The sequence below is a fragment of the Astatotilapia calliptera genome, chromosome 22 (assembly GCF_900246225.1).
Source record: "Astatotilapia calliptera chromosome 22, fAstCal1.2, whole genome shotgun sequence".
NCBI lineage: Eukaryota > Metazoa > Chordata > Actinopteri > Cichliformes > Cichlidae > Astatotilapia > Astatotilapia calliptera.
This window is the reverse complement of record NC_039322.1, coordinates 17095534-17109978: the sequence shown is the minus strand read 5'-3', so window position 1 is coordinate 17109978 and position 14445 is coordinate 17095534. Positions and strand designations below refer to the sequence as shown.

The 14445-nt window shown below is 40.1% G+C and overlaps 2 protein-coding genes across 8 annotated transcripts in view; one reads left to right on the top strand and one right to left on the bottom strand.

The window, feature by feature from the left end:
• The window catches only part of kcnq4 (potassium voltage-gated channel subfamily Q member 4), a 51703-nt gene extending 47859 nt beyond the window's left edge, over window positions 1-3844 (top strand). For all 5 annotated transcript variants that reach the window (XM_026156174.1, XM_026156175.1, XM_026156178.1 and 2 more), the window contains one exon: window positions 800-3844. In XM_026156174.1, the coding sequence (XP_026011959.1) occupies window positions 800-1003 (204 nt within the window). In that variant the 3' untranslated portion in view covers window positions 1004-3844. The remainder of the gene's footprint in view (window positions 1-799) is intronic.
• A 422-nt stretch (window positions 3845-4266) lies between these two features.
• On the bottom strand, window positions 4267-7131 carry cfap300 (cilia and flagella associated protein 300). 3 transcript variants are annotated; one of them, XM_026156416.1, is made up of 7 exons: window positions 6864-7131; window positions 6673-6754; window positions 6475-6544; window positions 6197-6354; window positions 5932-6104; window positions 5780-5846; window positions 4267-4940 (listed from the first exon to the last, which is right to left on the bottom strand). In XM_026156416.1, the coding sequence occupies exons 1-7, from the start codon at window positions 6971-6973 to the stop codon at window positions 4809-4811; spliced, it is 792 nt and encodes a 263-aa protein (XP_026012201.1). In that variant the 5' UTR covers window positions 6974-7131; the 3' UTR covers window positions 4267-4808. The 3 variants fall into 3 exon arrangements, with proteins under 3 accessions (XP_026012201.1, XP_026012203.1, XP_026012202.1); XM_026156418.1 differs by having other exon boundaries at window positions 6852-6921; XM_026156417.1 differs by having other exon boundaries at window positions 6859-6921.
• Window positions 7132-14445: the final 7314 nt, after the last annotated feature.

Sequence of the window (14445 nt, the reverse complement as noted above, 5' to 3'; positions counted from 1 at the left end):
CTAATCTTAAAAGCAGAGATAGTGTCTGTCTCCCGAATCCAAACTGGAAGCTGGTTCCACAGCCGAGGAGCCTGAAAACTGAAGGCTCTGCCTCCCATTTTACTTTTAAATACTCTAGGAACAACAAGTAGGCCTGCAGAGCGAGACCGAAGTGCTCTAATAGGGTGATATGGTACTACAAGGTCATTAAGATAAGATGGGGCCTGATTATTTAAGACCTTGTATGTGAGGAGCAGGATTTTGAATTCAATTCTGGATTTAACAGGAAGCCAATGAAGGGAAGCCAAAACAGGAGAAATATGCTCTCTCTTTCTAGTCCCTGTCAGCACTCTTGCTGCAGCATTTTGGATTAGCTGAAGGCTTTTCAGTGAGTTTTTTGGACATCCTGATAATAATGAATTACAGTAGTCCAGCCTGGAAGTAATAAATGCATGAACTAGTTTTTCAGCGTCACTCTGAGACAGGATATTTCTAATTTTAGAGATGTTGCGCAAATGGAAGAAAGCAGTCTTACATATTTGTTTAATATGTGCTTTGAAGGACATGTCCTGGTCAAAAATGACTCCAAGGTTCCTCACAGTGTTACTGGAGGCCAAGGTAATGCCATCCAGAGTAAGAATCTGGTTAGATACCATATTTCTAAGATTTTCAGGGCCGAGTAATGGAGTAGAGTTTGATATATGAACAGTGGACCTGTTAAAGTGTGTTTTCTTTCTGTTCTGTAGCTCTCATGTGCTGTTAGGAAGTGATGAGATGTAGCTTACATGAGTGCCATTCATGTCTGTGTGTGTTTGTTCAGGTTCAGTCCATAGAAAACAAGCTGGACCTCCTGCTCAACTTTTACTCCCAGTGCCTGAAGAAAGGCTCGTCCAACTTTACCTTGTCCTCCCTCCTCGACCCCGACCTGACTTCTGACTACCACAGCCCCACGGACCAAAGAGACCTCTTCCCCTCTGCTAACACACTCAACATCTCTCAGTCTGAGAGCGGCAACTTGGAATGACAATGAGCTGACTGTTCGAACAAAGGCACAAACCCTTTACAGTATGTCTTCCTAAGGCTGTGTCCTCACTCAGCCTAAATGACTTCTCATCACTTCCTTTCATTTCAGTCTTCACTCTGCATCCCCCCTTTACTTTCCCCCTCGAGTGAACGTTTCCAGCCCGTGGCCAACAGATGGCTCCACCTGACAGGGAGCCACAGCCAAAGCTGCTCACCGCACACACCTCTGAACCCACTACTGTACATGAGGATGGAGATGAAGAAAGGACACGTGAACGACTAATACTTGACTACTGAACCACTCCCAGCCGCTCACTTCATGCTATATACATCGATGCCTAATTTAAAGCTGTAGATAATCGGTGCGGTTCACTGAAGTTTTTTAAAGTTTTAGAGAAATCTTTTGTCCACACCATCAGTTTTCATCAGACACTGATTTGTCTGTGATTACTTTGATAATTTAGGATGGCATCACAGCTCTTGAGTAGCACCAAAGGAGCTGAGACAAGGTGCTCCTGTGGAAAAGGGGAGAATCTCTCAGGCTCGACTGACAGCCACCAGACTCCAGTGGTATCATCTGAACAAAAGGAAGGGGTTAAACGTGTAAATCCTGCTTTAATTGCCCAAACTACACACATGAAACAGAGTTAGGAGAATGTGTTGGACTGGTGTGTATACAGTACATTACTCCTTAGAAGTTTGGTCTCCAACAAGCCCACATGCAAAAAAAACAACAGAGAAAGAAAGAAAACAACCCACACACATCCCTGTTTGACTGAAATAAGGAATGCTCGTACTTGTTTAGAATTTAATAGAGCCAAAATGTTCTTTAACAGGCTTTCAAATGCCACTTATCTCAGTAACCTGTATTTAAATTTAAACCCGCCCTTTAAAACTTGCTGTCTTGCAGCCCACGTTCCCGGCACGCATGCTCCTCAGACCAGATGGGGAAAAAAAATGAGAATTTCATGGACAGGAAAGCGTCACTTTCTCCAGAGCTTCCTGTCACTCACCCTTACCTTCAGGTCAGCTGCTTCAGGCAGTCTGCAGCGCCCGCTCTTAACTCTCACTGGGACATTTTGACCCAGTTTGGCGCAGTTTTGTTAAACATCGAATCCTGAAACGCATCCAGGTCAAATGCATGAATTTCCTTACCCGGATGAACGCTTGTGTGCTGGGAAACGGTTACAGCCTTACAGCCTCAGCTTGCAGCCGGCGCACTCTCTTTGTCTTTTCTGGTTTCTTTCTCGTTGCCCTTTTGCGCTCTAAATGCTCTCTGCTGATGGAAAAAACTGGAGAGTGCACAAATGCACACACATACACACATATATGAAAGTCCTTTTTACTTAAATACTCTGGCACTTGATGAATCTTTTGTTTTGATTTCTTTACTGTAATTGTGTTCATGCACTCGATTTCATGTAACCTAGAAGAGAGGATGTTTTTTAACGATTTCGGTTGTGAATGCAGGATTTAAGTTAATATATTTAATTAAGCTAGATATGATTGTTCAATTAATGTAGCATTTTATTTTCAAGTTAAATCATGGTTCACACGCACGAATTGCAGAGCTCATATGTATTATATATATATACTTTTTTTTTTTAAATGTTTTCGTTTAATTGACTGAGAAAACATCCATCTTGCTGTATTTGGCCAGTAAAAACACGTCTTCTGTCCCTGTAAATCATTCATTCATTTGTTCCGGTCACGCCAGTTGACTCAGGTGCTCCACTTTAGACTTACACAGTGAATGTACTTCCTCGCACGGTCCTTTTAGATCTGTTTATGGTCTGTTGCTCTTGCTGCCATGAGGAATAAAATGGCACTATGAGCTTGCAGTTTTGCTCTCATTTAATTCACGGAGAGGCGCTCGGTAGCTTTATTACGTGGCCTAGATTATAGAAGAGGTGCCTATTTATTAGAGGCATTATTAAACTGAACAGTGCCACCGTCACTTTATTGTCAGCATTATGAAAATGTCTGCGAGATCTCTGTACTGCATGTTGTTTGTTTCGTGGTAGCCCCAGTATTAGAAGACCAACTTAAAGGATGTAAAACCTAGAGTTAAGACAGGAAAGGAAATTACCTGTGCCTTCTACTCCCTCGTTCTATCGTAAGCCCGCTTCGAAGAGACGTGTTTAACTGAAATCACGCGAGGATGGTCACATGCTACGTTACCGCAAAACGTCAAGATTGTTCTAAAGATTTGTTCTGACTGCTGTAAACTTTGGTATATTTGAGAATTTTGCTGAATGTTCGGGACATCGTTGTACCTAACAGGTCCTTATTGCATCGACACCCTTTCTGTATTAGATGTGGAGGCTGGAGGCATGGACATTTGTGTCGTTGCAGGAGTCTCTGCTGTCATGTCTTCTCTCATAAGCATGTCACGTAGCTCAGAATGGCTTCCACACAACTACCTCTGAGGCCACTAGGGGGCGCTAGTCTAGAAACCCGAGTATGAGAAACTTTAACTGTCTGACTGAATGCTATGCATGACTCAATCTGCACGTTCTTTTTTCATGTCTTCTTCATGACGCCCATCTTTCACTGTCTTGCTGCCATCCGACATTCCAGCATCGCTCTGTAGCGTCTCTATTTGTCTGAACTGTCGTTAAAGTGAAACTCAAACTGATCAAGCAATAAGAAAACTGAACAAAGTCTTCCAACTCTAATTGATGTGGCTACTGGTTGAATGAAACATGCCGCTGATTTATTTTCTAATCTAATGAGCACCTCCATTTGATCCTTTTAGGAGATGCAACAACAACAACATCTGCTGGAGATGAAATTGGATCACTTGACTAATTATTAATTTATTAAAGCTCTTTGGACTGTTTGCTGTTGGGTGTCTTTTATCTGGAAATAATACAAATTTTCAAAAGGAACTATAAAAATGCTTAAAATTCTGTTTCAAGATAAAAATGATACTCAACGTCTGCCAACAAACGTGGAAAAAGAGCTGCTACTCAACTCCCTGAAGGCTCCGATGTACATCATCCACACTCAAACTTCAAATTATTTCAGCCTTCCAGTAGGTGGCGCATGACAACCGCAACATATACCTTAGGTAGAAATGAAATGGAGCTAAAAAATAATAATAAATACAAGAAATAAGTCAATTTATTCAAGACTTTCTGAGACAAGATTGTTTAAAGGTGAATATCTGACCAAAAAAACAATGTATTTAAAATATTGACATCCTTATTTAGATGTTTATCTCCAAACATTCAGCTGCAAAGACACACTTTTAGTAAATTGTATGTGACAGGATTAAAACATTTTATTGCACAGTTTACACTCAAAACAGGGAACTGGTCTTCAGCTGCTTTCCTCATGGGAAGAAAACTGAAAATGTCTGATAGCCTGTATATAAAAGATGGATGTAGCCTCCAACGATGTCATCCACTGATTTGTGGACTCCTGTTTTGAGCATTTTGACTGTCACCATCTTGCTGTTGGAGACTTTACCTAAAAATATATAGTCTTTTTTTTTTTTTTAAAGGACCTTAATTTACAAAATGGAAATCATGCTGTATTCAATGAAGCTAGTAGAAATTGAGACTATAAAGTCACCATGGAAGAGTTTCCTGAGGTCATAAATGACTGCAACAGTAATATTTGTTTGCTCACTGGCTTCTATACAATTGCCCCCTCCCACCAAGAATGCAGGGTCAAGGCACTTTAACATTTGCCTTACTTTTCAGACCCATAGGAGATGCCCATCTTTTATATACAGTCTATTATGCATACATAGTGAGCAGCAGGAAATCAGCAGGTTTTCTATTTCCAGTTCTTTGCTGTCACACTGTGAAGTTGCCCACACCGTAGAAGTGACAGAACAAAGTCACGTGACGTTTATAAGGGTCGACAATCAAATAGGCAAATGTCTGCTCCTCCTCTCGCACCCCAGGGAAACATCGGCCAGACTCGTCCTACAGACGATAAAATTATGTGGTTAACACATGTGGGAACAACACGTCTCTGATTTGTCTCAATCTGTCTCAAGAATGCACTCACTTTATTAGGCATGCCTGTTCATCCGCTCGTTAGCGGATAAGTGTAATCAGCCAATCACACGGCAGAAAATGCAATTAGGCATATAGAAATGAACTGAATGTACTGAAGTTCAAACTGAGCATCAGAATGGAGAAGAAAGGTGATTTAAGAGACTTTGAACGTAACATAGCGTGGCCAGACTGCTCTTGATTTCTGCTGCTACATTCAAATGGTGAGGTCAGAATCTGGTATTAACAACATGAGAGCATGGATCCGTCCAGCCTTGTATCAACATGCTGTTGGTGGGGTAATGGTGAGGGGAATATTTTCTTTGGTTACTTTGTGGCCCCCCCCAGTACCAACTGACCATTGTTTATAAATGCCACAGCCTACCTGAGTATTGTTACCGAGCATGTCTATCTGTTAATGTTCACCGTACTTAAATATCATCAGATCTCAATCCAGTTGAACACCTTTCGGATGTGCTATCAGGTCAATACAGACAAAAATCTCAGAGGAATATTTCAGATATGCCTAAAAAGGTGTACTTGACATCAAATAAAATTATCTGTGAACTTTAATATAAAATATAGCTGTAAGTGAATATAAGTCTATGTACTGTCAGTACATGCATGTTTACATCGTATGTTAATCCTCCCCCTAATACTCGCTTTTCTAAAATGACTAGCTTCTTATTTAGACTAACTTTATGAGCAGCACAACATTTTCTCTACATTTCACGGGGGAACAGGCAGACACTGAACCAGGGACTTACAAAGGCACAAACTTTGAGCACTTTGGAGACAACGGCGATCTTTTTCGTCTCTGGGTCCTTCTGCACACTGCGAAACAAATGCATCAAAATCTCACCATTAGGTCATGACTCATTTATGCATATAAATAAACATGGAGCCAGATGCTTCTCACCTGATCAGATCTTTGTATATTTGCTTCGTGGTGCTGATGTAAGGATCAATGGTGTCTTCATACTGACAGAGCTCACCCCCAAGACACAGGTGCTTGAAGAGGCTAAACAGAAACTCTCCCCGCTCCTCCCTCCCAACCACATAGTAGTGCTCAGACTCCTCGTCCCGCAACATCTGGAACAACCAAAGAGGTCATGAACTGGCTCAAAGTTAATAAAAACAACAAAATAAAATAAAGTAAAAAAGAAAAAAAAGATGAGAGTCACCTGTCGGAGTTCATCATAGTCAGGGTAGACATCATGAAAGCATTTAACTACATGCCCAGTGGGCCTCAAGATGCCGCAAGAATAAATTGGATCAAACAGCTCCATGGAGACCTTAGTGCAAGGCGTGGGCTCCACACTGACAGACACCATTGGCTTGTCTGCAACACGCACACACACACACACAAAAAAAAAAAAAAAATCTGAAGAGACCTGACTGCAAAAACTGGAGCAGATGAGAGCAATTTCCTGATATCAGTGATGAAAGGTACATGACATACCAAGAGGCACCCAGACTCCAGCCTCCATCTTTCTCAGGCTGGACAGCACCTCAGGGTCTCTGAAGAAACACTGAGCACACACGGAGGGGGGTTCAAAAGTGACCAAACACACCAAGACGCCTTTTCATCGTTTTAATCAGTCACATTGGGTTTGACAAAGCAGCATTACATTTTTATATTTTAATCCTAGAGACGTACCAGAGCAAACTTTTCACTGCAGTAAGGGGAGAAACTGTGGTCAAAACTGAACGACTGAGCGGAAATCCTCCCCAGCATGGACCTGAATGTAACAAACAACCATCAGAGAGCATCCAACAGGTAGCAACACCGCAGATAAACAAAGGAAGAGGATTTTTCTTTTGGTTTTTAGGCTTAACTTCTTACGTCACCATTTCATCAACCGTGCCAAGGTGTCTTTGTCTTGTAGGAAAGAAAACGTCTTAGTGCGAAGAGCGTTAAAAGAAAAAGTCTGCTCAAACGCGTATTTTTCTTCGTCCATGTTTACTCTTTAATTTATCGTTAAGGGAAACACGAAGGCTTGCTCCTTTTCCATAAACGAGTGCAGGCCAATCAGCGACAGGTGTCCTCACGACCAGCCAATAAACTTCCTGTGTAGTGACTTGCCCCCCCCAATCTAAGGTTTGTTTCGTTTACTTGTTGCTTTGGCAACGGACTCCCGTGACATCCCAAATTGGACTGGAAGCTTCTTTTTTACGGAATAAAGCCAAATACTGTGCAAATTACATCAACAAAAAAGAAAATGTATATTTTATGCTCGTTTATGAAACACACTCAAAAAAGGCCCAATTAAATGCAATAAAATTATCTAAAAAAATAAATAAAAATCTGCCCATTTTCTGTCTAATTTTGAACACAAAACAATGTAAAATTACGATATTAAATTTTATAGAATCTGGTTAAACGAAATGTAACTGATAAGTATACATTCAATTTAATCTAATAAATCTGTTTTTGTATATATCCAATTGCATTTACTCAAAATTATTGATTCATATTTATTTTATTTCTTATTTATTTTATTTTTTAATTTTTTAGCGTGGAGTGTAAAATTCACGCAGTTAATAAAAAAGACAAGCAGCTGTGAGGGGAACCCCTGTTTTTATTTTTTCCTGTTGCAGATACTACATAATAGTTATGACAATTACTAGCTGTTGTAGTTCACACTGTAAACATCTTCTTTTTATGTACACATACATATTAGATAGAACAGTAAAAATGTGGTAATGAACTTGGGGTAATGGAAAAGATGATCATGCTCCGCATCAAATACGTAACATTAGTTCACGTTAATAATGAAAATAGTTATTTGTACTTTTAAATTTGTACATTTAAAATTAGACTTTTAAAATAATTTATTAAAAAAAAACCACATAATTGTGTAAAAAATGTCGTAAAGCATATTTTTTGTCATATTTTGGCAGGCCATCCTCTCCTATCAGCCACAAGAGGGCGACATTATCCGGCTGCGAAAACGCTCCGCACGCCTGCTGTGCTGCGTCAATCGTGTTCCCACGTCAGTGTTCCTGTGTTACCGTCTCCACGACTGTCTTATTTAGCTTCTGGATTTGTTTCCTCCTTCTCTATCTCCTATAGAAATGGCAAACATGGAACTGTTAGTTTTTCAGGGTAATAAACTCGTGTTACAGTGCAGTGAGATCACAGTTTATTACTGAATGTGGAAACAGCTGTTGACAAACGAATTTAAAGTCTGGTACTTTTGTAACGGGTTTCAAATGATAAGAAACACCAGTGACACTGACATGAATCTATCAGTATGAGGATGAACTCCTGCTGTCGGCTGTTTAATGGGATTTGCTGATGAGGACGCTGTGATGCCGTCCAAAGAGAAAGCAGACTTTATTTCCATGACATTTGTCAACACAAAATGTAAATTCCTCTTTCCTGGTTTTGTTAACTTATTCCTCATTCTGTCATTTTCCTTTCTCAACTTCTCTTTTTTCCTTTCTGCATACTCGGTTAATTCCAAAAAACAACCTTTCAAAATGTTCCCTGTAAATTTCACAATCTGGCAGGAACACCTGGGGCACCACAAAGGCGAGGTGCCATTTAACATTTACCCTACATGCCATTTTTGGACGTCACATTCAAAGAATCTTCTAGGGAAAAAAAGAAAAACAATCCTAGGAAGGTCTTACTAAGAACCCTACAAACTTCTTCCTGGCACCAATACTTAATTCGTTACTAACATTCCCAACATTCCAGGATGTGCTATCCTTTTGGTCCACATTCCAGTGCAGGACACCGTATCCCTCTAAGAGAGGATATGGGGACACCCTTCCTGGAGACAGGATAAGATAATGTTGTGTCTTTATTTTTTATTTGCCACGGTCTCACGAAGCATACAGGGAGACGGCTGATAAATCTGAGGAAGGAAATGAATACCATTTTAAAGAAAACACTTCAACATATCCTAAGGGTTAATGTTTTTAAAAATTATGGTATTTTTGAATTAGTTTCATTTGGTGACACAGTGGTTAAAAACTAGTCCTGTGAGCCTGACCACTCTATGAAACCTCATTAGCCATACAGGTTTAGCTTTAGACCATCCTTAAAAATAATGATGATAAATGGAGCATTAAACTGAGCCATAGTTAAATATCATGTTGTCATAATGAAAACACACAGCCGGGGGATAATTCGGTGTGTCTAGACAGTGACAAGCTCAGAGAACAGGATGCAGGATGGGACCAAAATGGGGCCAAATTACATCCCAATGAATGGATTGGAGGAGACAGAAAATTATGCCAAATTGCTGTTTTGACACTGTACAGCCAGGGAATAACATAACATAACAGGTTACTAAAATAAAAGAATTATTCTCATTTTCACCTGATTGCTTTGTAGTAATTATGCCTGATTTCTGCTCATTAGATCTATCGGGATCAAAACACTGCAGCCTGGCAAACACGAGGCCCAAGCAGGTGAGACGATGTAAGAACTGAGAAATGTTGGGAGGCGAGTTCAGTCTTTCCACGCAGATTCAGAGGCAGATATGAAGGATACGAGGAGATCCCTCACTGTAGTTCTGCTCAGTAAGGACAAGGCTGATACTCTGAAGTCAATTTTTAACACTGTTGTTAATATTTAATGATGATTGATGATTTTACCCACTAAAATCATCATTTGCGTCTACTATACCTTGAGCTTTCTCTTTACCCATGACAGATATTCTAAAATGTTTATGTAATTGTGTAAGAAATTATGTTTCATAAACTATTTTCACTGCTTTTGTGGGCATGCAGTGGCTAAACAATGGAAAGTGAGCTCATTAAATAAACTGAAGTTTTATTAAAAATCAATAATCATAATAATATGTACATACATAGTGATACCACAGCACAGTGAATGAATAAACGAATATGTATTTCCTGCTTTTTGCCTTTTCTTCTTCTTCACTTACACCCATGTCAGGATATAATGAAGACAATCTGCTTTCAATATATCGAGCATTATATAATAGTATTAAATTCTAGCATGCATGTTGCATGTTGATACCTACCGTTAGTGAATAAATCATAAGAAAAATACAATTATCTATTTATTTTATACATTTTCTTTTGATTTTCGGTTTCCCTGATAAGTTGCTTAGTGGGAAGTAGTTTATACTGGAGAAAATCTCATCAGTAACACTAAATCCCTGTGCAGCTTATTGTGATTTTCTCAGCACAGTGTTTCCCTTTAGATCAGATTACCCATTCTTCTGTCTTCTGATTAGCTGTCTCTTGCAGTCAGGTTTAAAAACTAGTTATGTGGGGTTCATGTGCTCAGGATAAGCCCTGTCTTTGACTCAAAGTCAAGCCCTTTAACACTGACCTATGAATCATTCACTCAAGAGATGAATCAGTGTTGAATCTACACATAAAACACAAATTAGCAAAGTGTCCAAAGATACAATTTTAAAGTGGATCTTTAGGCACTTTGTTACTCACAGCCTGTTGGGAAAAAAAACAACACATAATTTGTTCTCATTACTTTAGTTGAATGTACAAAAAATGCTCCAGAAAACAAAGTTCGACAAGCATAACATTTTATTTTTCCATCAGTGAAGTTATTCTCAAGGAGCCATTATCCCAAAACTTAATGGTCTTAACCTGAAAAAAACAAAACAAAAGAGGAAACTGGACAAGTAGAAGAGAAAAGAAGAAAACTATTTACAGCGGATAAACAGTATCTGAAAGTCATGACCTGAAAAAAATAAAAATCCAGCAAAGATCGGACACAAGACCTGAGAGATGCATCCTTTCAGTTTGGTATGTCAAATTATACAAGAGCTGGATTTATGGAGTGATCAATCCAAATGTAATCCCCCCCCCCCCATAAATCTAACAATAATAAGTTTACAGCCATGTGTGAAACATGGTGGAGGCTCTATCATGGTCTGGGCACTGCATTTTCACCAGGGGAGAGCTTGTCAAAACACACTGCCAATGCAGTAAAAGCATATGCATGCTTATGTAACAGTGATAAAGTCTTACATAAGCATAGGAGTGGCTAAAACTTTTGCATGATGCTGCATACACAAGGCAGTAGAGTAAAGAAAGAAAAAAAATCACAATAGGTCCAATTTATTCTGCTTTCACATCAAAAGCATGACAGCAATCCGGTCGTTAAGTCTGATGTCACTAGTCGTGTCTGGGCCTAAACTCCGCTGCAGGTCCATATATCAAACGATCACTGTGGCATTACTGAGAGTTGAAAAACTGTCTAAAGTCTTTCATCTTTAATAAAATGATCAGCGTTCTGCTCTACCAGGTGTAACAATTGAGTCCAGGCATCCATGAAAACGGAATTTATGACATTTAACGGAGTTGGAAGTTAGCAGGAAGTTAGCTCGCTAGCTTCTATCTAAATACAATATAGCATGTCCTGACTGCGGGGTTTTGGAAACAAAGTAAAACGTACAGCTCTGCTATCACTTCCAACATAAATGAAGACGGAAAACTAAACAGCAGTGACGTTTGTAGGGTTACTGAAGTTTGGCTAGCTGGTATATAATAATGTGCTACATGACCGCTAGTGACACAGCTATGTTAGCATAATATAAACAAGCTAACTTTTTTTCCACTGGATAAAAGTTAACGTGAGTGTTCTCGGTGGTCAGGAACAAATATAATCGCATGGCAGGATGCTGTAAAAGGACCAAACTTCAGCCAGGAGAACAACTGAGATAATCCATCCACAATACGAGGTTAGTCATTCATATACTGCTGCATGGGCTGGGCTGTAGTTACATCCTAAGGTTTTAAAAACTGAGCTTAAATAAATGATTAGCGGTAATAAAAGCCGAGGGAGGTCAACAGTGATCACTGACTGTTTTAGGAGCTTTTTGAGATTAAATAGAAGAAAATACAAAACATTAAACATGTTAACAACACAAAAGCCATATTAAACGCAGACTACTTTAGGCCCGGAAGTAGGATTCATCACGTCATCACTTAACGACCGGATAGAAGAATCCCTGAAAAGAGGGACTCTTTCTTATCTGTGCCTTCACAACTGAGCAAGAGGCTACTGTAACACATAGTTATTCACCATGCTCCATGCTCACTGTGCCTGGGAATATGAAAGTGTTGTGGAGCGGGAGATGTTTTGAACGACAGTGACACAAAGCAAACGAAGACAGATACAAAAAGTTAAAGATCAAGTGCTTGAAATGCTAACAACATTTTGAAAGCCAGCGTTGTGTGAAGCCTCTGTGGCAGCAGCGTGCTCAGTCTCCACGTCGTGTGCTGCTGAACTGAGCTAGCCTGATATGGACTCAGTGATGGCCATGTTTCCTATTCCCAAAACATACTGCAAAAGGAAAAAAAAAACTCCAGCTCACAAAGAAAGGCATGAACATTTGCTTTAGTTACAGAATGCTCGTATTGACGAAACAGCACTGTTGAAACAAAGTAATCGAAAGAAAGGGCTGTGCCCAGACTTGGAGAACAATGGAAAAATGCTGCTGGAGTATCTTGATAATAATGAATCACTATCTGAAGCTTTTCCTGATGATGTCATGGCGTAACTGAGCTCTTTTGATTCTGTTCAGGGTCAGTCAGCACAAGTTGGGAGTCCCAAAGGGATCTTAGTTATTCTCAGTCACTCAGCACAGCTGCTGCGTGTGTGCATGGCATATTGTGATGCTGTGGAGCAGCATCGTTCATGTCAACATTAAATACAGCAACTATACCCGCACGCCGTGATTTATCACTGTTAGTTCAGCCGTCATAGATTTAACATTTGTGTCTGGCTCATTCTTTAGTGGCAAAAGTTTGTTTTCCTAAAATCATTTTAAATCATTTCAATTAAAGTTATGAATCTATTCACCATCGGGTTTTTACACAGCTCTGAGCATCTATGGAAAGACACATGCGAGCACAGCTTTTATTTTTATTGCTCTTGCCTCATCGGACAAACCCAGAAACCTGAACTACTTCCGACCATCTTCCTGTGAGAACACTCTCTTCTTTTACTTTCCTTCTTCACTGAGTGCATTTAAGAGATTCTGGGATTCCTAAAGGAGCCATGTAGGGGCATGTCGAGGTGGAGGACTAAATCAGAGAAGAGACAAGAGGGATAGAGGAGGGGTGGGGGGCTACAGACATAAAAATCTTGCTAAGATAAGACCTTCACCAGTGTGCCTGCCCTTTAGCGTGTGTCTGATCATATCTGTGGATTGTCTGTTCTGAGGCTCCTCACCACACTCGCTTTAACTCAGCGCTGTCAGCAACTCAAAACCTACTGATGGATAACAGGTGGAGTCATCAGATAGCGATGGTCCCTGGGGAGCAGTGGCTATGGTCTCTTAACAGGATTAATGTGGTGGTTTAGCAGACAATGAGGTTTCAGCTGTGCAAAGGTGAGAAGTCAGAATCATTAGATGCAGCATAAGTGAACCTTGCAGCTCTGTGAACCTGCAGAGATAATTATCAGTTGATTCCCATTCTGAGGTTCTGAAAGTATAATTTGCTTTCACCTCAGTATGACAAAGGTAATAATCTGCTAATACACCTCTGCTGGTTTCAGCACAGTCCTTCTACAAGTGTCTGGTCTTCACTCGTTACTCTGGCTCAGGAGTTTACTCTGTTTCTCTCTGCCATCCACCTCACATCACCTTTCTTCTGTTTGACAGCCATCCATTGGCCACTTTCACTGATGAAATTCCTCTTAATTTCAGGAACTCTCCAGTATGCGACACCCTTAGTGACACAGACATCAACTTCTTCTTCTTCCAGCTTTTATCTCACGCGATCCCTAGCATCCTCTTCTGTCACACCAACTCTCTGCATGTCCTCCTTTCCTACGTTTCATGAACCTCCTTTGTGGTCTTCCTCTTCTCCTCCTTCAGCACCCTTTGTCCAAATATATCCACCATCCCATGAAACTGCACAACCAGAGGTGTTCCTCTGATATATTCATTTCTTGTACCTCACAATGAAAATCTTAATCTGCAGCTCAACCTCCTGTCTTTTTTTTTTTTTTTTTTACTGTACTTCAGGTCAATATTATAATCCTTGATGGCAAACATTTGAATACCAAGCTGATGTCATTTTCCGTTTACATCATTTGAGTTTCAAGCTGATGACTGAACTTGTTCCTCCTCTCTCTTGACATTTATGAGACTCCCTTCTTATCCCAGTTCTCCACTGTTTGGCCTGTTTGCGCCCGCATCTCCGTGTTTATGCCCCATGTGCAGTTGCCTAACACAGAACATGAAGCTGAATGTTGCAGGAATGTAACCTCGAGTCTTTGCCAACTTGTTGTAGCCTCTGACGGAGACAATCTTGCTTCTGTGACACTGACAACTAATGACAAGCTCGTACTGTACTGCTGCCTGCCTGGCATATGTTGATGTTTGTGTGATTATTTTACATGCTCACTGGAAGTGAAGCTCCATGCCGTCCTGTTGTGCTTTAATACGAAATATGAAAAACTTGCTAAATT

Coding starts and splice junctions, on each gene's coding strand:
- cfap300 (XM_026156416.1), bottom strand. CDS start 6,973: ATGGACGAAGAAAAATACGCGTTTGAGCAGACTTTTTCTTTTAACGCT. Junction 6,545..6,672: donor GCAGTGAAAAGTTTGCTCTG/GTACGTCTCTAG, acceptor GTGTGTGCTCAG/TGTTTCTTCAGAGACCCTGA. Junction 6,355..6,474: donor TGGAGTCTGGGTGCCTCTTG/GTATGTCATGTA, acceptor TGCGTGTTGCAG/ACAAGCCAATGGTGTCTGTC.